General features: G+C 36.2%; 1 protein-coding gene and 1 pseudogene across 1 annotated transcript in view; one reads left to right on the top strand and one right to left on the bottom strand.

Moving 5' to 3' along the window:
- Positions 1-27,376, bottom strand: part of Sos2 (SOS Ras/Rho guanine nucleotide exchange factor 2) — a gene marked incomplete at its 3' end in the record, with an annotated part of 94,515 nt that overhangs the window by 5,406 nt on the left and 61,733 nt on the right. Inside the window, exons 9-18 of the mRNA XM_023723739.1 lie at positions 21,182-21,309; positions 19,884-20,539; positions 19,247-19,328; positions 16,980-17,102; positions 13,614-13,717; positions 11,279-11,501; positions 8,721-8,840; positions 8,409-8,571; positions 4,040-4,157; positions 60-232 (exon numbers count right to left, since the gene is read on the bottom strand). Coding sequence (XP_023579507.1) covers positions 60-232; positions 4,040-4,157; positions 8,409-8,571; positions 8,721-8,840; positions 11,279-11,501; positions 13,614-13,717; positions 16,980-17,102; positions 19,247-19,328; positions 19,884-20,539; positions 21,182-21,309 — 1,890 coding nt within the window. The remainder of the gene's footprint in view (positions 1-59; positions 233-4,039; positions 4,158-8,408; positions 8,572-8,720; positions 8,841-11,278; positions 11,502-13,613; positions 13,718-16,979; positions 17,103-19,246; positions 19,329-19,883; positions 20,540-21,181; positions 21,310-27,376) is intronic.
- On the top strand, positions 6,336-7,968 carry LOC111818794 (annotated as a pseudogene).

Below are 27,376 nucleotides of genomic sequence, written 5' to 3'. Positions count from 1 at the left end.
ATATATGATTATGATATTTAATATGTTCTCTTTTAAAGATAAACAAAGAAAATATTTACCCTCATTTCTAGTTCTATCCGTAAACAGTATGGCTGATTCTGATACTGCTGAATTTCTCCAGTAATTTCAGCTACTTTCCTCCTTTTACTGAAATTGATTAGATCTTTCCCTTTCTTTTTTAAAAAATCATTATTCCCTTCTTCGGTCTTCAGAATATTTGTTAAATATATTCCTAATGAAAAAAATAAAGAGAAATTATTTTAGAGTTGGTTTTTAATCAATCATTTGGTAAAACAATTGATCTAGTAAAGTGGAAAGATACACTACAGAAATCTGCAATTCTAAAATGATAAGGTAAGACTGATAAACTTTATGATTCTCAATTCATAATTTTTGTTAACACTAAAGAATTTAGAATAAGAGAATAAAAGGTATTAGTCTAACAAATGGCAAACTGAGCTTTTGTTTTTTTTGGCGGAACTGGGGATTGAACTCAGGCCCTTGCGCTTGCCAGGGAAGCACTTATACTACTGAGCCATCTCCCCAGCCCCTACTGAGCCATCTCCCCAGCCCCCAAATTGCGCTTTTCTGACCCTTAAGACTATGAGCAAAATCTAAATTTTTAATTTATTTTAACCAAAAGTTTTAATATTTGATTACAAATATTTGTCAATGATCTTTAGCTGATTATCAGTAAATTAACTTTAAGCAGTTTTAGTTAATGAATACAAACTAGTTGCTTACTCAGAGCCCATAATTTAATTAAAAAATAATTGCTTCTCAACTTGGCAATAAAAAGCTTTTAATCTTTTTTTGTGCATTACTACTGATTCATTTAAATTGGTGGTTTTGAGTGGACAGCAACTTTATCTCACTGGAGATACCTGGGAATGTCTGGTGGCCCTAAGATCGTGAATAAAGGAGGCCAGAACACTACTAAACATCCTACAATGCATGGTTCAGCCCCACACAGCAAAGAATTACTTGACCTAAATATCAGTAGTATCAAGGTTGAAAAGTTTTTTTAAGCCAATCTCTCACTGTATAGTTTTTCGAAAGTGTAAATACACACAAAAACCACCTGAGTGGCTGCTCCACCCTTACCAGGTAAAAGCATCTCAAACTGAGTTACCCCATTTCTCCAGACTCTGAGTAACTTTCTTTTCCTTAATCCTAGAGGAGTTAGGGAAAAGCAAACATTTAATTTGGTATTTCCAAACTCAAGTACATTTTCTACATTCAGAGCTTTGCTATAGTTGCTTTCTTTATATTTTCTTACTTTAAATGAAATAGAAAATAAGCTGCTTCTTCCTCAGATCCTTGCCCACATAACTCCTTGATGGTTAAATGTCCTGCTCAGTTCACAGCTTCCTTTTATTAAAAACTCTAAATAAATCAATCTCAATAGTACAGTTATGTGCCACATAATGATGTTTAAATTAACAATGGTTCACATATATATTGGTGCTGCCACAAGACTGAAGTGGAAGGCCTCAGAGTTTAGCTCAGCAGTACAGCATGCACTTTTAGCATACACAAGGCCCTGGGTTCAATTCTCAGCATCAAGACAAAACAAAACAGAACACTGCACAGAAGATTAGAATGGAGCTGAAAAATTGTTGCAGCTATTGTAACACTGTGTACTGTACATTACTCAAGCATGTGTGCTCCTGCTGGTGTAAACCATCTGACTGCTGCTGCCCATCACAGAAAATTATAGCACACCAATATGTGGTACAGGCCATAATCCTAGCTATTAAGAATCGCAAATTAAAGGCCAGCATGGCCCATTTAGTGAGACTGTCTGAGGAAAAAAAGGGGGGGGGGGCTAAGGCTAACACTCAGCTCTCCCTAGGCTCAATCCCTAGATCCCTAGTACTGGCGGAAAAAAGTATAATACACAACAGACTACATGTATGACAATATTCCCACAAAATTATCATTGAACTGAACATTTTTTCTTGCCTACTGACATCACAAATGTTATGAAGTCAGTGTAACACATCATTCATGTGTTTCTGATGCTATTAAACTAATCAAACCTGTGCTGCCAGTTGTATAAAAAGCACAGCACTGGGCTGGGGAGATGGCTCAGTAGAATAAGCATTTGCCTGGTAAGTGCAAGGGCCTGAGCTCAATCCCCAGTTCAAAAAAAAAGCACAGCACTAATAGTAAGGAACCACTTGAAACAATAATGACTATGTTGGGCTGGTGAGATGGCTCAGTGGTCTAAAGCACCTACTTAGAACAAGCTTAGCAAAGCACAGGGACCACGGTTCAATCCCCCAGCGCCACATGCCAGCCAGCCCTGCCCCCTGGTGGGCTGAGCTGGCCACACACACACACACACACACACACACACACACACATAAATGAATAAAATAAATTTTAAAAATAAAGTTTTAAAAAATTCAAAAAAAAAAAAATAATGACTATGTTACTGGCTCATGCATTTACTTCATTGTTATGGTTTGTGCCTAGATGTCCCACCAAAGCCTCATGCAGTCATAGGTGGGGCTTGCTGGAATTGATTCATGGTGCAATACTGGTGCACACCCTCTGGGTGTGAGTGCTACCTGCCCTAACGGTGGGGAGCCTGGATAGAATATGAAGGTCAGAAAGAGGATTAAATTGTTTCTTGCTGCTTGCTGCTTTGTTGCCTTCTGCCTGCCAAGAACTACTTCTTGATGATTCCCTAGGCCATGCTACCCTACCTTGGAGCCAGCCAACTATGAAGTGAAACCTCTACAAACTACTGTTCCTTTAACTTGTAGGTATCTTTTTTTTTTTTTTTTTTTTAATGTATTTGGTACAGTACCTTACTACGTAGCTTGGACTCATAGTGATCCTGTTTTCAGCCTCCCCAGCACTGGGATGACAGGCAAGCACCACCACGCTCAGTCTCAGTGGCCAGCTCAGCACCTCCAGGGTCAGGGCCAGCACTGCATGTGGTGCCAAGGATTGAACCCTGGTTCTTGCATTTGCCTAAGCAGGCACTTAGTCCACTGAGCTATCTTACCAGCCCTGGTATTTGGTAATTTGTCTTATCAATATGGAAAAATAACTAAGACATTTGCTGTATTTATTATTTTAGGGCATAGTTTTCTCTTCATATATAAAAAAAGTTTATTGTAAAATGTATGCTGCGTTAAAGCCAGCAGCAGGCTCAAAGACCTTGTGTTTACTGTTTCTGATGAATGTATGAGGAAGCCACACTGAAGGCCAGCTTCAAGGCCATGTACCAGTAATCCAGCTACTACGAAGGCTGAGACAAGGGGGTCACCCAAGCCCAGAAGTTAAGACTAGCCTGGGCAACATAGTGAGACCTCGTCTCAACAAAACAAAAGACCGCAATGCCACACAGCAGCTACATTGAGTGACTGACCTCTACCATCCAGGTTTGCATTAAGTGTACTTTTTTCTTTTAGTAATGATGATGTAACTCAAGGTGTTCAAGCTGAGCTATATCCCTAACCTTTTTAAATTATGTCTTAGCCTTGCTAAGTCGCTAAGGCTTGAGCTTGTGATCCTTCTACCTCAGTTTCTAGAGTGCTGAGATTACAGACATGAGCTACCACACACAGCCATAGTACACTCTCACCGTGTCTGTACAACAAAATCATATACCAATGCACTTCTCAGAATGTACAGCTATCACCAAGCAGTGCATGACTGTTCAAGAGCAGTTCACTTTATAAATTCTGTCTAATTACACAAAAATAACTTTAAAAACCGTTAGTAAATTAAAGAGAAAATAAACACTGTAGATGTGGTAGAACAACAGTAACAGTTACAATTTTGAGTGCCTTCTCTGTGTAAGATCTTATTTTAGTACACATTTTTAATTCTTACAACTCTACTAAATAATTAGTGTAGTTTTCATTTTATAGATAAGGATATAGAGTATTTTATTTATAATACAAATAATAATACAAATAGATAATTGGTAAAAACAAGGACAATCTGCTTTTAAAGACTGGCCTCTTTGTGCTATAATACAGTTACCCTCAAAATATAATATCCATATTTAGTAACTCACCAAAAAAAGGCACACAAGGTGGATTGATTGACTTTAGTTTTGCTAGGTATTTTTTAAAGTGATCTTGACTTAATTCCACAGCTTCATCCAAAATTTTCCGTTTTCTTTCCTGTAATGCCTTTAAAACATAAATTGAGTATAATTCTTAATTATAAACCAATCACACTTATGGATGTCGAATGTCAGAATGTGTAAAATTTTAATTAAGAGATAAGTGGCATTCCTCTGGGTACCCGCCTAAACCTATTTATTTATTTATTTTTGAGACACAGTGTCACTATGTAGTTCAGACTGGCCTGGAACACATGGCAATCCTCCTGCCTCAGCCTCCCAAGTGCTGGGATCACAGGTGTGTGCCACCAGGCCTGGCTCTTCTTTTTTAAATCCATAAATGTAACCTAATACAAATTAGAAGTTTAAGCAATCAAAATTTTTTTCTCAATTACTTTGTTATTATTTTAGTAAGCCAGGCTTTCAAGTTATAGCTGTAAAAAGGAGAATCATAACTGCTCAGCATTCGAATATTTTTCCACTGAAAGGTCTTTTGGAGATAAGGGAAGGGTTCTGATAAGGAGATGACCACATGAGTAATAAAACTTGAACAAAAATTAACAAATGAAGTAACAGGCTTTTCTCTTTTATTTCACCATTAAACTTCAGTACTAGAAATTAACCAGTTTATAATCTTACAAACTCTCTCTCTCTCTAGCAAACATTATACCTGATAGGAAGCATTCAAACCATTTCCTTTAAATTAAAAAGAAAACAAAGGTGTCTGCATTTATAGCTTTCAATCAATACAATGCAGAATTCTTACCGAACTTCCCAAGAAAAATGACAAATAAGTGATTTTAAAGAAAAAAAATCACTATTTAGAGACTATAACTACTCACAAATTAACTCCAATAAAAAAACCAAATGCTCTCTATGTATAACTTTAATTAATAAAGGAAGCATTGGGCTGGGGAGATGGCTCAGTGGAATATGCACTTGCCAGAAGCTCAAGGGCCTGAGTTCAATCCCCGGTTCCACCAAAAAAACAAAAAAAAACCAAAACAAAATAAAGGAAGCATGATAAAAAATTCTAAGATAAATCTTAAAGTAGTATGAGATATCTGCCAAGAAAATACAGTGTAGAACTGTACCATGTTTGGGGTAAGACAAATTACTGTAACATTATCAATTTTATAGATCCAATGCAACTTCTGTCAAAATGCCAATTTTTAAAAATGAAGCTTGAAATGATTGTGAAATTTGTATTGGAAAACAAAGAGCCAAGAATAAATCATTCTGAAGATGTATAAAATTGATAGGGGCTTGCCCCTTTCCTAAGAATTAATATAAATGCATGGTAATTTAGATATGTAGTGCAGGAAAAGTCAGACTTAAAAAAAGAACAGAGAGACCAGAAACAGGCTCATGTGTGGACTCTATCTTTGACACTGCTAGCCCTGCAGGGGGAAAGAATTGACTTCCAATGAATTTTGTGAGAGCAGTTGGGTGCCACAGAAAGCAAAAAGGGAAATTGAACTTCAATCTCACATCAGCTGAACCAAGGATTTAATGAGGAAAGGCAACACATTAGGATAATAAGAAAAGATTTGACAAGTCAATAAAAAAATAAAAAGCAATAAAAAGCAAAGAAACAGGAATAAAGCAGGTCAAGTTGACTACCCTATAAATTCCTGTTCATTAAAAAGTTATCTCAAAATAGATGAAAAAGGAAACTTTAATTTGGGAAAAGTTTATCCACTAGGCACTAAATGTTATAATTCAGAATGTAAGAAAATTCATATGGATCTGCATGAAAAACTGAAGAGCAAAATAAAAGTTCAAAGATTTCCATAAGGTGGCAAGGAAAAGGTCCAGAGTCTGATCCCTGGTACAAAAAAAAAGGAAGAATTCGTAAGAAGAAATACAAAGAACCAATAAACACTTGAAAACAGGTTCAAACTCATGAGAAATCAGGAAAATGCCAACCAAAACCACAAGAATAGAAAACCAGAAGGCACGACAACATCAAGTACTGACAAGGACATGAAACGACTGCCTCTCACACAATCTTTCTCACTGTTCACGTCTGCAGGGCCCTGGACACAGGAGCTGCATTCCACTGAGCTGCGTCTCTGGGCCGCTTTCACTGGGTCTCACTAGTTGTTATACTGCCAGGCATGGCATGAACTTTTGGCCCCTCTGCCCCTGCCCTCCAGCACTCCAGGAGTGAGAGCCACGCTAAGCCTGGGTCTCTTGTGTTTGTGATGGCAAGAGGAGTGGGGGTAGGGAACGGAGGAGCAAAATGAACCAGTATGTACAGAGCTATAAGCAGTAAAACTACAGAAAGAAAAGAACTGAAAGCAGAATATTCGTAAAAGTGCTTGGTTCTGAAGGTAAGGAAGGAGGTGGGATTAAAGGGGCTCTTAAACTAGATGCCAGGTATACAGATATTATTTTTATTCTCTATATCTTATATATAACTTTATAAACACTACTCCACAATATTTTTTTAAACTATCCCAGCATGTGCCACATGCCTGGAACCCCAGAATTCGAGAGGGCAAGGCAGGGAAACCAGTGTGCACTCAGGTCAGCCTGGGCTACACAGCAGATTCTGTCTTAAAAATAAAAACCCTCAATACTTATCCTCTAAAATGAATGTACTCGAATAGAATGATTTGTCTAATGGTGTTTGTAAATAGGATCTCAAGTCCGCATCTTGTACAGCAATTAACCACTAAGAATATATGTGGTGTGTTGGTTGTTGAAACTGTCCTATCACTATCTGTTTATCAATAAAATTATGAAAAAAAATTTTAAAAAAATGAATGTACTACCTCAAAGGTTTTTTTCAAACACACAACTGAATTAATCTAAACATTATATTAATCTTAAGTATATAAAGTTCATTAATGTAAGTCATACAAACAGCTAAATATAAAAAAAATATAAAAATGTTTTTTCCTTCTTTCCCCTTTAATCACAAACTACTGAAAAAAAATCAGTGTTAGGAGAGAAATATGAGGGCTGGGGTACAGCTCAGTGGTGAGGCCCTGGGTTTAATCCCCAGTCCAAAAAAACAAAACAAAACAGGGGGCCTGCCCCTTAGCTCAGTTCTTTAAGTGGCTGCTTCAACAAAGCAGTCAGGCTCAGGTTGCTGTGGTTCATCCCCCCAACTCAAGCCAGCCAGTCATGCCTTGAAGGCATTAGGAGCAAAAAACCAAAACAAAACAAAAAACACATAAAGTGAGTATGTATTGTTAGGTCTATTTTCTAACACTAAAAATGGAATCATAGGGCTGGGAATATAGCTCCATGGCACAAGCACCTGAAAGTTTACCACATTTTAGTTAAGAGTAGGGTTAGAGTTCAATACACTTAATATTTACATTAAGTATAGTAAACAAAGTTGTAAGTCTCATTCTCTGATAAATTCTAAACTTACTAATATATACTGATGTATTTTCTAGTATCTTCCTATCACTGTATTTAAGAGAAAAGGGTGAATTTACAAGAAAAGTAGTCTCCTTTACTTTGATTACATCTTCCCTTAAAAGGATGAACTAGAGCAACGATGAGATGAGCCCAGCGAGCGCCTCTGCCCCAGGGAGGGAAGGAATGGCAACGAAGATGATAACCATCTCCCCCCAAGGAACAAAAGGAGTAGTAGGAGCCCGGTCTTTCAGGATTCCTGGGACACTAAGCCTCCCAGCAGCGACAGTGGCAGAAGCACCAGCACCAGCATCCACAGTCCAGGCCAGGCCAGTGGGCTAGAGAGCGGCTTGTGCCAGGTCATCCCCGGATCCAGTCCCAACACCCCTCAGCCCACGTCTGAGAGGGCTGCACTGTGCCACGGCCCTTATTTCCACATCAACCAGACGCTGAAGGAGGCCCACCTGCACTGCCTGCAGCACCGAGGATGGCCTCTGACATGATGCACCAGAAGTTTCTTGCCTTCTGTGAAGGGACAGTGCTATGCAGATTTGATATTTCAACTTAAGATTTGTTCTGAAAAATTGCACACAAAAAACCTGCCTGTTGGCTTTTCAGTCTATTTGAAATAACAAGTTAACAGGCAATTGTTTACTTGTGGTTCTGCTGCAGTTCAGACTGATTTCCCAAGCTGTCACTTAGAAGTTCTACTTTATGTAAAAGAGCCTTTTAAAAATGGAAGCTCTTCTTTTTTTTAAATTAAATAAACCAGTGAAGAGTAAAAAAATTAAAAAAATAGTGGGGCTGGGGAGATAGCTCAGTGGAATAAGTGCTTCCCTGGCAAGTGCAAGGGCCTGAGTTCAATCCCCAGTTCTGGAAAAAAAAAATTAATAAATAAATAAAAAATAAATAAAAGGATAAAATAATTAGGCCTAAAACTTACCTCAAAGGTATGGTCTAGTCTGTATACAGACACTGAGTTTACTGCACTGACTATCTCCAGTACACCATTGAAATTATTCAAATCTTGAAAAACTTGTAGAATTTCTATAATTCTACTTAATACTGCCACCCGTTCTTCAAAATTTTCTGCTTCCACAATGCATCTAGTAATAGCAACAACAACAAATTAGTGCCTTAGAAAAGTGTCTTCACGTCATTTAGAAAATAAAAAACTTCTTTTGAGTCAGAATTTTAAGTTAAATATAATACAGCAATTACTACAAACAGTAAAATGGAGTAAGTAACAACTTACTTTTCAAACCAGAGAGTGAGATTTGTGGTATGACGAATCATTTTCAATAAATTTGGAGAATTTATCTCTTTATCTTCTTTGGTCCATACACTCCCTACAAGTTCAGATGGTTGAACTTTCCTATGGGAAAAAAAAATCAATACAGCTTGACCCCAAAGGGCTACCAGTATCAAAATCATTTAAAGATCTCTATTTATTTACTTAATGTTAGTTTTTTGAGACAAGGTCTCGGTATGTAGTGCAGGCTGGCCTCAACCTCACTTTTATAGCCCCGGCTAGCCTTGAACTAATGGCAGTCTTTTTGTCTCAGCCTCCCAAGTGCTGGGATTGCAGGTGTGCACCACCATACTCAGCAATCTCCTTGTGTTTAGTAAGAAAAAAATACGCCCCCCCAAAAAAATTGACAAGTATATGAACAAGTTCAGAGCATAACAGACGTAGGTAGCCATAAACATTCAGGAAAAAGAACGTAAAATTGCAATGAAATCCCATTTACTCCATCAAACTAACCAAAATCTGACAATACTAAATGAATGAAAATATAATAGAAGAGGAACTTTCCAACAGCTGTCTGCAAGGAAAAACTAGATACAAGCACTCTGTAAAATAATTCATCAATTTCTCAGTGCTGAAGACATTCACACTACCTGACTTAACCACCTCTCTAAATTCTTACGCAAAGTTTTAAGAGCAGGCCAGGCATATAGCTCAGCAGCTATAAGCACTTGCCTGACAAGCACAAGGTCCTGAATTCAATCCCTGGTACTGAGGGAAAAAAAAGAGAGAGAGAGAGATTGACTAAAGGCTCTAAAATTATGAGCCAACATGTTTGGAGCCAGGGAAATGGCTCAGAAGAATAATCGCTTGCCTGGCAAGTGTAAGGGCCTGAGTTCAATCCCTGGCTCTGCAAGAAATAAAAAATTTAAAAACAACAACAACAACAACAAAGTTTTAGGGGCATATTTACTAGAATTTTTGTTTGCAAAAGTGAAAAACAATCTAGAAGTTCATCATCAAGAGACTGGATAGGGGGCCTGCCCAGTAGCTCAGTTGTTTAAGTGCCTGCTTAAACAAAGCCCTCAAGCTCAAGCTTCTGGGGTTCCAACCCAGACAGTCACTGCAAACCAGAAATGCCCTAAAGGCATTTCGAGCCTCCCCCCAAAAAAACAAAAACCCTTCTACCATTTTGGGGCTGGGGAGATGGCTCAGTGGAATAAGCACTTCCCTGGCACGCGCCAGGGCCTAAGTTCAATCCCCAGTTCAAAAAAAAAAAAAAAAAAAAAAAAGAAAGAGACTGGATAAACTGAAATATTCATATAATGGAATATTAGATAGTGTCCAAAATAAGTAAATGAGAACTGTATTCATCAACTTGAACAATTATAAGAAACAATTTAAATAAAAACATGCTGCAGAATGATATCAAATTATATGCAGTTTAAAAATGTGTAAGCCAGTAGTATATATTATTTTGGAATAAGAGTCTATGTGTATGTATATAAATATGTAACAGAAGAACAGCAAGGGCCTGGGGAGATGGCTCAGTATAATAAGCGCTTCCCTGGCAAAAGCAAGAGTCTGAGTTCAATCCCTGATTCCGCGCAAAAAAAAAAAAAAAAAAAAAAAAGAAAAGAAAAAAGAACAGTAAACATCAAATTCTGAGTAGTGGTCATTTCTTGGAGGAACGAAGAGCAATGAGAATGGGAAAATTATAAGAACTTTTAATTTTATCTGTAATGTTTTCGTGTTTCATTAGCACTCATGTTATTTCCTAATTTGTTTGGGTGCTTGAAATAGCTAATGAAAAATCAGACAGAAAAGCAGATTAAATCATGACTTACAATGGATTAGGATAATTCATTTCCAAAAATGAACAATAGCACTATCATTAGTATCTTATGTTCTTGGCTCTTCAGAAAATTCTTTTTACATCAGTAGATTTGAGTACAAAGAGGTACATGCTAATATTCTGGAATATATTTACGTAGGTCTATTATTTTATCAGCAATTGACAACATTTATTTTGTCAATGTTTCATATCCTGTCCGTTTTCCACAATACACATCACTAATAGAAGTATTTTTCTACCTTAAAAGCAGGTCCACGTGGAATAAATTTTTTTTTTCTAATGTCCACTCATAACAGGAACTCTATGAGGAAAACTCAATTCAGTATTATTTGCTTTGCTGCCTCAAATAATAAACCCATTCATTCCTACCAATCACAAATTCCTCAATCTAGCTGTCAACTAAAGTGCTCCTAGGTACAACTAAGAACAGATTCGAAACAGGAGAGAGAAAAATCACTCGAAAGTGGTTGCTCCTCTTTGCATTTGTCTTTTCACCATTCCTTTGGTGAACATTCATCAGCTTCTAATCTACGCCTTTTACTTGCACGAGAAACTGGTAAAAATTGTGCTCTGAGCTGCCCTCCAAGCCCAGGAGAACAGATGAAGTATTTTTATGCACTCACAAATAATTAGCAAAATGCTTTGAAAACACGTAACAGGTATGTTCAAAGCTCTTTAAAACAGTAAAAAATTACCAGTAGTCATCTACCTGTAGAGATCAGATTCCAGAAGTGTTAGCTGACGTGCAACTTCTATTGGATGAAGCGTCATGAGATCAAATGTTTCAAACTGTCCAGGTCTACTGATATGCCACTCAATCGGAGGAGGTGGGCTTTCAAAGGTAATATTATGGCTTATTCCATTTGCCTGAGCTTGCTTCTTCCTCTTGATGATCTTAGCAATTGACTCTACCCATTTCTTCATGGCTTTCCCTAGGAAAAGAACATATACGCAGAACTGGTTTTTGCTTAACAGACATAACTGTGTCTATGACTTTTACCTAATTTCAACAACTGTCAATTCATGGCCAATTTTTGCTTCATCTAACCACATTCATGTGCTCCCTTAACTCTGTAGCTATACTTGAAACAAATTCAAGACATTCTATTACTTCATTCATATAAAAGTATGTGTCTCTTAAAGGCACAGTACTCGTCGACATAATTACAATATCATTATCACATATAAAACTGAAATCTTAAGTGTCACCAAAAAATGTTAGCCTTCAAATTTCTCTCTTAAATGTTTTCTTACAGTTGGTTTGTTTTTCAAAGGACATAAACAAGAGTCATACTGCATTTAGTCACCATGTCTCAAGTCTGAAGCTCTTAATTCACTGTGTTGCAACTGCCTTGAACTCAGACAGCCTCCTGCCTCAGTCTCCTGCAAGTTGGGATAAAGGCATGCATCACCATGCCCAGCTTTTCTGTGGTGTCAAGTTTCTTTCTTTTTTTTTTTTTTTTTTGGTGGAACCAGGGATTGAACTCAGGCCTCTATGCTTGCCAGGGAAGCACTTACTCTACTGAGCCATCTCCCTGGCCCCTGTGGTGTCAAGTTTCAGTTTTCTCTATATCCTATATTTTCTGAAACCCATAGACAGAAACTTGACTAATTCAGGATCAATGTTTTGTCATGAATGCTTGCTGAGAATATTTACAACAGGAGACATACAATGTCTGGTTACTCCCCTTTTTGTGATGTTAACCATCTCCTGCTAATTCCCTAGATCTTTTATTTTATCAGAACTAAGGAATCATTCCTTATTACTTGACTACTTCTATTAAAAAGGAACTTTCCCTTATGAACTATTTGGTTGTCCTAACATGTAACTTTATAGAAAAGGATTTTAGATATTAACATAACCATTTATTTTAATACATGTGTGTACTTGTTAGAAACTTCTTACATTATATATAATCTAGTATTCTCGTTAGGGACACAATCTAATATTAAGAACAAGTTTAAAATATCATAAAGATGTATCTTAGGGCCAGGGATACAGTTCAGTGGCCTAGTGCCTACCTGTTGATTCACAGCTCCAAAAAAAAGTATCTTAAACATATCAAAGTTGAAACAAAGGAGTAATGTTCTCCACTCTAAATTAAATTCCCCTTAAAGAATAAATAGGACATGAAATAATCCAGTCTTGTTATATTATTTTTAATGTCCCATCCTCTTAGGTGAGACATTAATGTTCTTAACTTAATAATATATATCTAGGGCTGGCAAGACAGCTCAGCAGAATAAGTATGTGCTTAGACAAGCACAGGAACTGGGGTTTGATCCCTGGCACCACATGCTGTACCAGCCCCACCCCTGGGCATGCTGAGACAGCCAGCGAGATCGAGTGTGGTAGCACACACGTGTAATCCCAGTGCTGTGAAGGCTGAAAGCAGGAGGATCACTACAAGTCCTAGCTGCGTAGTGAGGCCCTGTACCAAATATATTCAAAATAATAATAATAATAATAATAATAATATATGCATATGATCACACATATACTTATGGAAATATTCATGACCTACAGCTTCATTTCATGATTCAGAAATTTGAAGTAGGAAATGTCTACTTTCTGGGGGAAGTTAATATATAAAAGTTGTTAGTCATCCAAAATTAAAGAATAATTTAAGGAGAAGAAAACATAAAACTACACATATTTTTATTTATTAAAGGAATGGAAACCTTAAGGTAAGATAAAATTAAACAGACTTATTAAAGAAGACTTTTAATTTCTTTAAAGGAAATGCTCTCCTCAAAAACTTGAAAGAGGGGCTGAGGGTATTTGCACAGTGGTACAGCATTTGCCTAAGACTTGTGAGACACTGGATTTGGCCCCAGCACTACTAATAAATACACAAGAACTTGGAAAGCCAATGTCTTGAGGCTCTGGGTAGCTCAAATGTATGTGAGCTTTTTGGAAACGAAAAATCACTCCAAATGTTATTTCAGTTTCCTAAAAACAAGAAAGTTTAGCTTAATTAAAAGTAACACAATCTTCAAAATAAACTTGTGCAACATGAGATTCAATTTAATCTTTAATATACCTCTTACACTTGATATGAAGGATTCTAGTCTTTCAAGCAATTCCAAGTCTCTTTCAAAGTCATAAAAATGGTGTTCAACCCAGTGCCGAAACACGTTTAAGACCCTAATAAAGTGGAAAGAAACACATTTTAATGAGGCATATAAGTATACTTCTTTTATTTCTCTAATGCCATGGTGGTTGTTTTAGGAACAAGAGCCATCATATTTGCAGTCATTAATTTGTATTGAATTAGTATCACAAATAGTTTTCTTGAGTAATATAAAGAAAGCCATTCTCCAGATTGGAAATTACTTTTAAATTAGACTTTAAAATATTTCTAAGTATAAAAATTGTGGTTTCTGTATTTCATTACTCATTATGGCAAATACCTTAATTTATATGGAGAAAATGCATGTGTTATATAGTACAAAAGCTATTTTCAAGGTTTGAAACTGAAAAGGCATTTTTAAAATATAAATTTTGATTTTTTCAACAGAAAATGGAAAGCTAAGATTTAATGTATTAGATTCTAAAATTCAAGTGTGTAATCTACAAATACACCTATACTTTTAAATTTCATTTCCAAAGATAGTAATTTTTTTTATGCAATACTAGGGATTGAACCCAGAATCTTTACACTGAGCTATCTATTCCCAGTTGTTTTTGTTATGTTTTTGAGACAGGATCTCACTAAGTCAGTAAATTGTCCAGGCTGGTCTTGGACTTCCTATTTTCCTGCCTCAGCCACCTGTTCTCTAGGGTTATAGGTATATAGCACAAAAACAGACTAAAAATATTTCTGGTAACTGTTTAGTTTTGTAGAATCATAAAAATACTTCTTACCCATGTCCAAGTGAATACTGAATCACCTACATGAGCGTCACATTCCACTCACTACCTCACAGACACCCTGACTAGATATTAGCTACATCAACATTTTTTCATTACACCAACAATGACCATTTCTAAGTTAGCTTCTATTCCCCCTTTGACAAACAACAGTATTCTTTCAGGTTAAAAAAATACATTTAATTTCCAATCTTTGTCATGTTATTTGTATTAAAATAACTTTACATCATGTGTCTGATTAACTCACTGGCCGAGAATATATCAAAATATTACAATTCTGCTTCCATTTTGTCTCTCTTCTAGTTTCTACAGTATTAACGCAATTTTAAAATTGTCATACAAAAGAAAAAAATCTTCTCATTAAGAATTCATCCAAAAGAAGAAAAAAAAAAGACTTCATAAAAATTTAAAACTTCAGCTAGAAAAGCCAGTCTTGGAAAAAATAATTTCAAAATATTTTTCTGCCAAAGGATTGCCTCAAATCTTAATATACTCCTATAACTCAAATAAAAACTCAACAAATATAGGTAAGATTCAAATGGTTTTTCACAAAATAAGATGAATAGCCAATAAAATATAGTAAGATTTCAGTATTAGAGAAACATGAATTAAAACCCCCATAAGATACCATTCTGCAGCCAGTAGCATTAGCTAAGGTATAAAAATGGACAATGTAACCATGGTTAGTACAAGGAGGAACTGAATTCTTTGGTCTGAATGATTCGAGACAATTTGGACTAAACCATTCTACTCTGAGTTATTTATCCAAGGTTAGTGGAAAAAGACAAACATAAAATTGAAAGACTGTAAGATAAAATTTATAGCAGTTTTATACATAATAAAGACTGGAAAATGCCTGGGCATCCTTTAGTGTCACACACACAGACACAGACACAGACACACACACACACAGTGATATATCCATGCAATGAAAAATCACCTCAGTAATAAAAGAGAAAACTAATGATATAAACAATGTGAAAAAGGCCCAGGAAGATAGCTCCGTAGAATAAGTGCTTGCCTGGCAAGCACAGGGTCCTGAGTTCAATCCCCAGTACAGAAAAGAAAACAACAACAACAACAACAAAAAAAAAAAAACAAAAAACACAATGTGAATGTCTCTCAAAAGCACACTGAATGAAGTCAGAAAGAGTAACTATCTGCAATTCTTCAACAGGCAAAATTAGTCTATCAGTAAAATCATAATATGGAGGTTGGCCCAGAAATGGCTGTGCATGCTTATAAATTCCAGCTCTTTTGAGAGGCTGAGGCAGGAGGGTTACAAGTTCAAGGCCAAATGTGCAACATAGTGTAGACCTATCTCAAAATAAAACAAAAAGGACCGAGGTATGGCTCAGCGGTATAGTCCTTACCTTGCATTAGTAAGGCCCTGAGTTCAATCCCAAACACAAAATACCCAGAGATCTGCATTTGGGCAGTGCGGGGAAAGATGGATTAGAATAAGCAAGAGGTAGTTCTCTAGGATGTGCTCACGTTCTATTAATATTCTATATCTTGGAGTTTGGATTACAGAGTTAACATACACACATTTATTAAAATTCAATCAAAATACAAGTAAGATGTGCATATTGTATGCACATTCTAGAACAAATGATAAATGCTGGACTGCTGATAATATACAAGTTGGAAGTATTTCTGGTGTGTACATATAAAAAAAAGATGCTTAATGGACAGAAGAATGATAAATGAATATATGTGTGATAAAAGCAAGTATGGAAAAATGTTAATAGTAGATGTAGGCCATGGGTTTAAAATTCTCTGTTCTGATCTATGTTTAAAAATATTGTACCTCCACTCCATCTAATCTTATCTATTACTATATGCAGTATAATGTCTTCATTTCTCTAAGGTCAATTTCTTCACATATTTCTTCTGTACACCATTCTGAGTTCTGTCCTTTTGCTTTTTATTTATATTATTTCCCATGACCCTTACTTCCTTATAATTGCCTTTCTGCCTATTCTAAATATATGTTATGGACAATCTCAGATTTTCTTTCACGATGTCTTTAATTATTATAGCCTAATTTCAGCTATTTCTAAAATTTTATAGGCATATATTTCTGTAAACCACTTAAATACACAGACCATTCTATGTGACAGTTCCCTTTTTCTCAATAAGGTCAGGGTACTATGATGCTGTAACATCTTGACAAAGCTATGCTATTATTTCAACATTAGTTCAGTATACACAAGTACAGAACTCAAAAGACAGAAAATGCTTAGAAATAAAGAATTCACATGACTGAGGCGAAGATCTTATTTCCTGCACTACACAGAACCTTAGAAATGTATGCTTCACATCAACAGACTGAACGTGAGTACAGATCAGTACGAATACACCACAGCTACTAGAGAAAAACTAATTTCTTCTTCAGTTATACAAAGAATGACATGTTAATAGTTTGGCTGAAAGATACATATCTGGGAGCACAATTATTCCTTTAAAATGTATTTATTTATAGTAATTACTGAAAGTTAAATAGCACATTAAAAATACAACACTGAGGTCAAACCTAAGTTGTACTGGTTGAACATATTCCTTGCGAAATCTCTTCAGGTCCACGCTGATTGGCTGCTCGCCTTTCTCTATTGCCAATCTGTCTGCTTCGGTAGGTTCTGGCTCTGGGATTTCAAATCTAAAAAGAAAATCAAAAGGACAGAAATTTGTTTGTATATTAAAGAAAAAGATTTCAAATATACAGGAAAAATATTTTTACCAAGCAATCCTTTTTATCACTTCATGGAAAGGAAGTTATTGTTAAGCTTCCCTTAAGGTATTATATATTATGAAAAATTGCCCTTTTGCTATGTGGTACATTTTTACTTTTACTAAACAAAAGTTGTATAACTACCACTAATTAATGTAGAATAGGTTCATGGAAAAGATCCAAAAAAGAATCCAAAAGGAGTATACATTATCTAAAAGAATGTGGAAGATGCGGGATGTGGTGGTGTATGCCTGTAATCCCAGCACTTGGGAGATGAGGCAAGAGGATTGCTGTGATTTCAGGGCCAGCATGAATTGCACATCAAGATCCTGTCTCAAAAACAAACAAACAAACAAACAAACAACAACAACACACACACACACACACACACACACACACACACACAATAAGGACAAGTATAATATGCATACCAGTAATACAAGCACCCCAGGCGCTGAAGGACTGCAAATTCAAGCCCAGCCTAGGTAACTTAACAAGACCTTTGCTCCAAATGATGACAGGCGGGGATACAGCTTATTATGAAAAACCATTGGTTTACTATGGTTTAGTATCACCACTACCATAAAGAAAGAAGCTTACCTAAAACTTATTCTTAATATTTATATTATTAAAATGAAAAACAGGCTAATAAATGTCCCTAAATGATTATGAATTCAGAAAGGAGGCCTAAACGGGTAGGATAATCAAGTTCAAAAAACGAAAACCTTGCCTTATCATAGGAAATATAGCTAAAATATAAGTCTGAATGTTTTCTTATTTTAGACATAGTAATACAGCTAAGTAGATCTTCACAGTACATTACATTGACTGAAGCTAGTGAATTCAGTTTCATAACAACATGGAAACACAGATCAAGATACAAAGGTAATTTAAATTAAATTTAAATTTGTATTTATTTATTTATTTATTTTTGGTAGTTTAAATTTTTAAACATAAAACAAAAATCATTTTTTGTCTGAAATAAAAATTTTTAAAGGGCCAGTGAGGTAGGTAGCTCAGTGGTAAAGCACTTGCCTAGTATGTTTAAGGTTCAGAGATCAATTACCTAGTGTCATAACAAAAACAAATAAATATTATAACAAAGGAACTGTGAATTGTTTATAAATTAGAATATCTTTGAGAGATACACAGACATATCTACAGATAAAATGCCTGAAATCTACATCAAAATAATTCTGAGGGTATAATGTTTAAATCTGTAGTGAGATGAAACATAAATCAATGACTAAGGGGTGATAAGGTATTATATATTTTTCTACCCTTGTATATATTTCATTTAATCTTTTATTTACTTATTAATTAGTACAGGGTCTCACTATGCAGCACAGACTCATAGTGACCCTCCTGTCTCAGCCTCCTCAGCGCTGGAATTACAGGCATGTGCCACCACACCTAGTATCGGTGGCAGGCTTGGGGTGGAACTGGGGATTAAACCTAGGTCCTTGCACTTGTCACACAGGCACTTAAATTGCCAAGCTACCTCCCCTTACTCTTGTTTATGTTTTAAAGTTTCCCATAACAAGTTTGTCTTAAAAGGGAAAAGTAAAAAAAGTTACTTTAAGGAAATTAACGAAGTTCACTAAATTTAGTTTTTAATTTTCTAAACTGGGTCATTACAGTTTTACCACTTGAAATACTATTGAAGAGCTACAAAGAACTCTGTTACAAACAGGAATTGAGGGAGCACTTTTTTTTTTTAATGTATTTGGCACAAGGTCCCACTCACACTGATCTTTCTGTCTCAGCCTCCCTAGCACTGGGATTACAAGCATGTGCCACCAAGCCCGGAGCTGGTGCTAGCTCAATGTGCCAAGGGGCGGAGCCGGCACGTCATGTGGTACTGGAGATCAAACCCTGCAGTGCCCAGTCTGCTGAGCTATCCCACTGGCCCTAGTGAGCATTCTTTGAAGAGAACAGTAACACTGCCAATGTAATGCCAAATACATTATGTTCGACTACCTGAGTATGTTCTAGGTGCTAGCATTCTGCAACATATAAAGCAGTTAACTTTTCATAAAATGTTAATATACGTAAAATGTTCAATTACTCACCGTTCAATCAGTAAGCTTAGCAATTCTTGTGGTTTACAAAATGATCGATAAGTAGTAAGAAAAGTACGAACAAAATTGGGATCTGAAAAAGCAGAGCATAAAAACATTACATTATTCAGTTTAATTCAAAGTATCATATTTTTCCTTTTTAGTTAAATTCCCTGCACTGTGGCTTTTCCTGCTAGATGCAACATTTCTTGATAAGTAAGGAGTGTTTTATAGCTTTAAAATATGCAAATTTCACAAGCACTTATTTTTATGTTAAAAACATTTTCCTAGTATGTGTCTGCAGGACAAAACTGCACTCCCAGTGGGGAGCTGGTACCGGACACAGCACCCTCGTTCTTTTTCATCCCCTGCCCTCACCGCCCTCCAGCTCTTGGTCCCTTCCCTTTTGCAAAATATCTCCCTATTTTCTATTATCTATATTTTATTTTGTTCTTTATACACATTTTGGGTTTCTCATTTAAAGAAAAGCCATTGGAACACTTATTTAATAATAAAGTAAATAATATTAAAGTTAGAAACATTTAGTTTTATTTATCAGTATTTTCCATTTTCTAAGCCCCAAACACTTCTGATTGTCTTTAAAAAGCAAAGGCCCCATGTAAGCACTTATCACGAGTGTCACACACACCTGCATACATATGAAATGTTAACCTTTCAATTAACTTCACCACAGTTCCTCCTTTAATAATGGGGATTCCGCTTCTACTTTGCAAGTTGTCTTCAAAAACAATGTTCTCCTTGGAGTCTTTTACCACAAAACAGTACATTTCTGGACTTGGTAATCTCAGTGGCTGCTCATTTTCTTCTTTCAATAATACAGAATCTAGCATTCGATCTAGAGTGCTATGATAATGAAGAGAAATAAGTGCTGGCATCCAATTATTTTTCTCTTCAGCAGACTTAGCAGCAAATATTATGCTGTTTTCATCTTTGGATACTAGTTCAAAGGCATGCTTGCACTCACAAGTATCTTCTTTATCACAGATTTGTATTTTCCTCATGACAAACTTTTCTTTTAATCTATATTCTGCACTACTGCAACCTGGAAGCCGAGTCTGGCCATGATTAGGTTTACAGCTGATCATTAGCCCATCAAAAAGAAAAATGTGCCGTTCATGTTTAGCACCAATTCTTGTCAATGGTCCTTCCATTATGAATTCATTACAACACTGTCCAATATCTTTGCCTTCCCATCCATCTATGTTTTTCTGAATTTCATTCATTTTTTTGATAGCCAGGTGCTTGCTTCTTAATTGACGATTATAAAAAGGGCAAACAGGATCCCTTAAAAAAAAAAAAAAAAAACATAAATTTAGCTTACTCAATGATTAGGCAACCCAAATTGCATCAAAGAATAATCTGAAATCAAGTGACAAGATGAAAGACAAACTGGGTTGAGGAATGCAGTTCAAAGGGTAGAGCACACGCTTACAATGGGAAAGGCTGTGGGTTTAGCCCCCAGCATTCAAATTTTAAAAAGATCACCACTTTCTTCTAACCTTGCCACTAAATGTATTCAAATTTCATTGTTGTAAAAGAAAAGTATTGGGCCGGGGAGATGGCTCAGTGGAATATGCACTTCCTTGGCAAGCGCAAGGGCCTGAGTTCAATCCCCGGTTCCGCAAAAAAAAGAAAAGAAAAGAAAAGTATTACAGGCTCCATATTTTACTCTTAATGCCATTAAAAACTAGAAAGGAGTCTAAATTTCTTGCATAGATTATATAAAAAGTAAACATATCTTTAGATACATTAAGTATCTCTTAACACATGGTTATGCTAATCTTGAGACTAACAACATTAACAGAGGTGAAGGCAAAAGATGACTTTCAGGAAGCCAACAGCCACTCCACACCACATTTCCTGAGAACCCAGGCACCAGACACAAGGAATTCCATAGAGGCACTCAGATTCTCAAGAGCGAATTACCCTGGCCGGCGGCGAGGGGAATGCTGCTTGTAAATCCGGTCCATGCTACCCTGGAGATTCAAGAGAGCAGTGATAGCTTGATTCAAACATTCTCGGTCTTCTTGCTCTTCACTACATGCTTTCAGTTGCTAAGAAAAAGCAAAAGAAATTCAAACTGCACTGATTCTTCCCTCGATTTTCTTGTCATTAGAGAAAGCATTGACAGATATTGTAAGCTTTAAAAATTTTAAATACACTTAATAAAAGCCAGTATAATTTTAAGTAATTATGCATATCTCCTAAACCCTCAAAGACTTTACTACAAATACAATACAAATATAAGGTACTGTCAGCACAGAAGTAAGAAATAAGTACTGTCAAAATCACTTGTTATCTAAAACCTAAAGTTCACACATTCTTTTTACTCATTAACAACTAGGTACAGAGAATGGAAGATAAACTGCACATATCTTCTAGTGCTTAAATACTTAAATTCCAGCCATTTCCAAAAACTTTCATTCCTCTGTTAGACAACATAATCACGTGTGTAAACTTTAATACTTCATTTCACTGCAATTACCCTGCAAATAGTCTATGAAGGATTTCACAATTTTTTTTTTTTTAAATTTTATTTATTTATGTGTGTGTGTGGCCATCTCAGCCCACCAGGGGGCGAGGCTGGCTGGCATGTGGTGCTGGGGGATTGAACCGCGGTCCCTGTGCTTTGCTAAGCTTGTTCTAAGTAGGTGCTTTAGACCACTGAGCCATCTCACCAGCCCTCACAATTTTTGTACAATATAAAATTCAATCATTCTAATAAATACTATCAAGAAACTACAAAAATTAATATTCAATCTTATTAATACTTAGAAATAAGATTTAAAAATGGATTTATCTAATCCTCAGAAGTTTGGTTTTGTTAAAAAATTTTCCTGGGCCAGGGATATCACTCAGTGGCACAGTACCTACCTGAAAAGTGTGAAAGTGTGAAGTTGTTTGATTCCTGGTACACACACACGCGCACACACACACACACACACAGAATATATATCACACAGAAAAAAAATCTGCTTTTTAACAAATAATTCAGATTGGATTATGCTCCTCTATTTCAACAACCCTCACAGAATTCAAAGTGCAATACTATATAAATATACAAATTACAAAAAGATGTGTATTTACAGAAACAAGGAAAAACTATTTGTTCTTTCATAAAATTTTTAAAAGCATTTAAGATCTTTAACTTATGAGAAGTTTTGTGATAAATTAAAAAGTTATTATCACAAGAATGATCTCAAAAGCATTTGGCATTGGATTCCCTTCCTTAGCAAAGAACTGTTTAGGTATTATTTGAGAACCTCATAAGTGATCTTTCATATATGTGCTAGCAAGCCATAATCCCTGCACTGGGGAGGCTGAAACAGGAGGATCACTACGAATGCACAGTGAGACCCTGGACCAAATGCATTAAAAGAAAAAAGAGAGAGAGAGCTGCTGCTATGGGAAGATCACTACGAGTCCAAGTTGTGTAGTGAGACCCTGGACCAAATGCATAAAAATAAAAAACAAAACAAACATATATATATATATATATATATATATATGTCCTAAAATGTACTCCCCATTTGGAACACAGAGCCATTTAATTTTTAAAAGGTATTGTAGAAATCTTGCTGTCAAAGTTGGTAACAAAAAGAAATAAAACATTGAAATGATAAATGGAAAAGAAAGTTTCACTGGAAGTTTGCAAAAAGAATGAGTGGTTATTCTGACTTTTAAGTGTGAAAATTACTAACATGACTCATTTTGCTTCAATTTTTTTTTTAAAAAAATGATTCTCTGCTTCCTTCTATAAAGTATTTTCTTAATAAAGATGGATACCGATGGTGTACTTACAGGATTTTCCCTATTGGTTGGTTGGTTAAAATTTGCAAATTATCACTAATCACTATTCTCATTCTACAAAATGGGAAATACTTAGGTATGTGGATACTAAGTATCTACTACTTACTTATTGCAGGTGGTAAACTCACTCCTACATGTCATTTTAACATGGTTCTGCCAGCTTGAATTATCAGCTGTATATCCATTACTGCCCCATCAGGGGGCTTGTACCACCCAATGGGTGAGACATGAATTATGCCCCATTGTGAACGCGTTAAATTGTTATGTAACAATGTATGTTATCAAGTAGTAACAAATTTCAGGCTTCAGAGAATTAGATTTTCTAGTGACAGAAGTATATAAAATAATGACTATTTGACATAACCATTTTATTTATTTATTTATTTATTTATTTTTGCAGTACCAGGTAATGAACTCAGGACCCTGCACTTGCCAAGCAAGCGCTTATTCTACTGAGCTATCTCCCCAGTCCTTATTTGACGTAATCTTAAATCCAAGAATTTGCTAAATGTTTCTTGAATTTTCAGGAGTAAAAATGTACAGTGGCATAATGTCCAAGCTAATTTTCTATAATCTTTGGAAGAATATACTCTAAACTTCTCACACTAACACAGAAATTACTGTGCTGAATACTTGCCAATGAGTCACGTGCTTTCACGGTTCCATATACTTCCTATGTTTTAGCCTCTGCCTTCCTTACCTATCTGATAACTTACCCTCCAGGATACCCAGAAATATGACCTCATGATACCTTTTCCTTTTAAGTTTTGTCTTGTGAATTAATAGCAGATTCACAGATTTATAGTTGCAAAAGTAGTACAAGTTACTGCTGGATACTCTGGGGTAATGTAACACAAGTTCTTTGCCCTGAGCCACATACCCACCCCTTACTTTTTAAGACAGGGTCTCACTAAGTCCCTAAATTGACCACACTGGCATGGAACTTGCAATCCTCTTGCGTCCCAGAGCACCAGGATTGCAGGTGTGCCCCACTGAGTCACTGATTTTTAAACTTTTGTCGTGTTTCATTATTCCGTATGCCAACGTGTGTGCACCACTTTCTCCCCAGATTATTTAAGAGTATTCATTGATATCATCTAGTTTCTTGCACTGTGAAATAGTTTTTGAGATGATGTCTGTTTGGAATATAAAGAAAAGTCAAATTGGCCAAAGATAATTGGCTGTCAATATAATTTCCTTTTACTTCTTTGATATTTCAGTAGTACTTTTATTAGTAAATGTATGTAATAAAGCTTACATTCGTTTTAGGGAGAAAATACATGTACCTAAAATATCGCGATTGTTTTTTTATTTCCTTCCCAACACCACCCACCTCCCTCTCTCAATGGTAATGTTAGAATAAGAGTATTCTTCTTGGGGGCTGGGGAGATGGCTCAGTAGAATAAGCGCTTGCCTGGCAAGTGCAAGGTCCTGAGTTCAATCCCTGGTTCTGCCAAAAAAAAAAAAAAATTCTACTAAAGAATAAGAGTATTTTTTTATAGTCACAAGATAGTAATCAACTTCAGGTTCATTTTTGCTAACTGTTGCAATAATATCTGATCAGTGACACTAAACTGTAATGCTCTGTTGCCTCTTTTAACCCATAATGTTCTCAGCACTTGCCTACCATGACTCCTTCAAATAATCATAATTCATTCTCATTCTCTCTCTCTCTCTCTCTCTCTCTCTCTCTCTCTCTCTCTCTCTCTCTGAGATAAATCTCTACACCTAACAGTCATATGAATTTGTAGGGGGCCGGGGAGATGGCTCAGTAGAATAAGAGCTTCCCTGGCAAGCAAAAGGGCCTGAGTTCAATCCCCAGTTCCAAAAAAAAAAAAAAACCCAAACATATGAATTTGTACTGACTTCTTTAAGCAATTACTTACTTCTAGCTCACTGATAACATGGTACTACTCCCATTAAGCACTTACATTTAATTTTTTAAAAGATTAGTATTTTTAAAAATTTATTTTTATTGGTACATATTTGCAGTACATAACGATTACATTCATTGCGGGGAATTGGTACAGCTATATAACACATCTCAATTTTTTTTCCTTTTCCTCCCACCCCTCTATATTTTGCTAGCAAAAGTGTAATGATTTGTTTGACATCCATCTTCTCCACTAAATTTTAAATTCCTCAGAGACAGGGACTATATCTTATCCATTTTTAGTGTAATACCTGTATGTGGTTAAGTATCTTAAGTGGGCTGGTGAGATGGCTCAGTGGTCTAAGGCACCTACTTAGAACAAGCTTAGCAAAGTACAGGGACCACGGTTCAATCCCCCAGCACCACATGCCAGCCCCGCCCCCTGGTGGGCTGAGCTGGCCACACACACACACACACACATAAATAAATAAAATTTTTAAAAAAAGTATCTATAAGTAACTTCAGAAGTAATGAGGATAAATGATTTTGTACATATTTATAATTTTAGCAATGATTGCTTTTGTGCTGTTGTGTTTCCTTACAATGACACCAGGTACAACTATGCACAATATTGGTCCATGTCTAAATCTGGTGACAAGTTCAAAAAGATCTCTTTTATATTAAAAAACAAACTGTACTATTGCAGTTTAATAAAATTGAGTATGCTTTGCAAAAGAGGTCAGAGAATTAAACACCCTTGCAACAGACAATTAAAAGTAATAAAAATGAAGTGGAATGTCATTAACTTTTGTAGTGGTGAAAAATTCAAGTTAAAACCTATGATTCCTTTTTTAAAATGTGCTTTAAAAAAACATACACACGGGGCTGGGGATATAGCTCAGTGGCACAGCACTTGGCTGACAAGTGCAAGGTCCTAAGTTCAATTCCTGGTAAAAAAAAAAAAAAAAAAAAAAAAACAAAACAAAACCTGACACAAAAATCAAACACATTATCTTTCTTCATTATGTCCTTGAGTGATATACCAGCACCAAAAGAATATGCCGTAAAATGACACTCTATCAGTCTATTTTAAGGATCAGAACATTTCTTTCATTATCATCCCAAACTTGATGTTAAGAATATATTTAAAGAGCTGAGGAGCTAGCTCAGCAGTCTAAGCGCCCGCCTACGCAGGGTTCAATACCCGGTACTGCAGGCTGTGCTGGCCCCGCCCGGGTGTGCTAAGCCAGCCACTGAGTCCCAGCATGATGGTGCATGCTTTTAATCCTAGTGCGGGGGAGGCTCTAAACAAGAGGATCACTATGAGTCCGAGTTGTGTAGTAAGACCCTGTACCAAATACATAAAAAATTTAAAAAATGTAAAAAGGTCAAAGGACAAAGCAAATATTTAATGTTAACAATGGTGATTCTATGTAAAATGAGTTCACTGTAGTATTTCTGTAATTTTTCTGGTATTCAAAGTAAAAGGTAAAAAGGTATTACCCAAAGAAACTCAAGTTCATAGTGTTTCATATTGAAACACTGGCCTATCTTCCAATCTCATTTAATGTCTTCCTATTAAGCTTTAAGCAAAATTAAAACTTTTGGAGATAAAGGGAAATTTCTATTCTGTCCATTACATTTCCAGGAAATGTCATGCTGTTAGTAGAGTAAAAGAAAGTTGCTTGACTTTGAGAAAGTAGATATGCCCTTAGTAATAAAAAATAAAGCAGATTATTTGTAAATTAGGAGGTAAAATTGTTCTTTTTCCTCTTAAAGACTGAAGCATGTATTAAGAAAAAATTATATTTATCTTTTAAAAAAGAAAAGTAAGGGCTGGGAAGATAGCTCAGTGGTCACAGCACCTGCCTGGCAAGCACAAAGACCCGAGTTTGATCCCTGGTACCAGATGTGGCGCAGGCCCAGGAACTCAGCGCGCACAGCCCTAAAACCGGGCATGGCAGCTCACACATGTAATCCCAGCGCTGGGAAGGCTAAGACAGGAGGATCACTATGAGTCTCAACTGTGTAGCAGGACCCTGTGCCTACCTACCAAATAAATAAATAAACAAATAATCTTTTTTAAAAGAGTAAAAGGTGATGGAGGGGAAGTGGGAATAAAGAATGGAGACATGTTGTATACATGTACCAATTCCCCACAATGATGTAACCATTAGGTACTGCAAACATGTACCAATAAAAAATTTTTAAAAGTTGTTTGTAGGAGTGAGTGAGACGACTGAGGCCGCCGAATCCTTAACAGACCCAGAGTGCAGGCCCGGCAAGTGAATGAGACAACCCAGGCCGTGGGATCCTGAACAGACCCAGAGCACAGGCCCAGCACAGAACCCTTCAGCAGAACTCCCTGCAAAGAGGCTAGAGGCAAGATCCACCCAGCTGATTCAGGAGCAGAACATCTTGCCAGAGAGACACAAAGG

This window comes from Octodon degus, unplaced genomic scaffold (assembly GCF_000260255.1).
Source record: "Octodon degus isolate 3935 unplaced genomic scaffold, OctDeg1.0 scaffold00102, whole genome shotgun sequence".
Lineage (NCBI taxonomy): Eukaryota > Metazoa > Chordata > Mammalia > Rodentia > Octodontidae > Octodon > Octodon degus.
The sequence above is the reverse complement of the archived record's forward strand: the minus strand, read 5'-3'. Positions and strand labels throughout refer to the sequence as shown.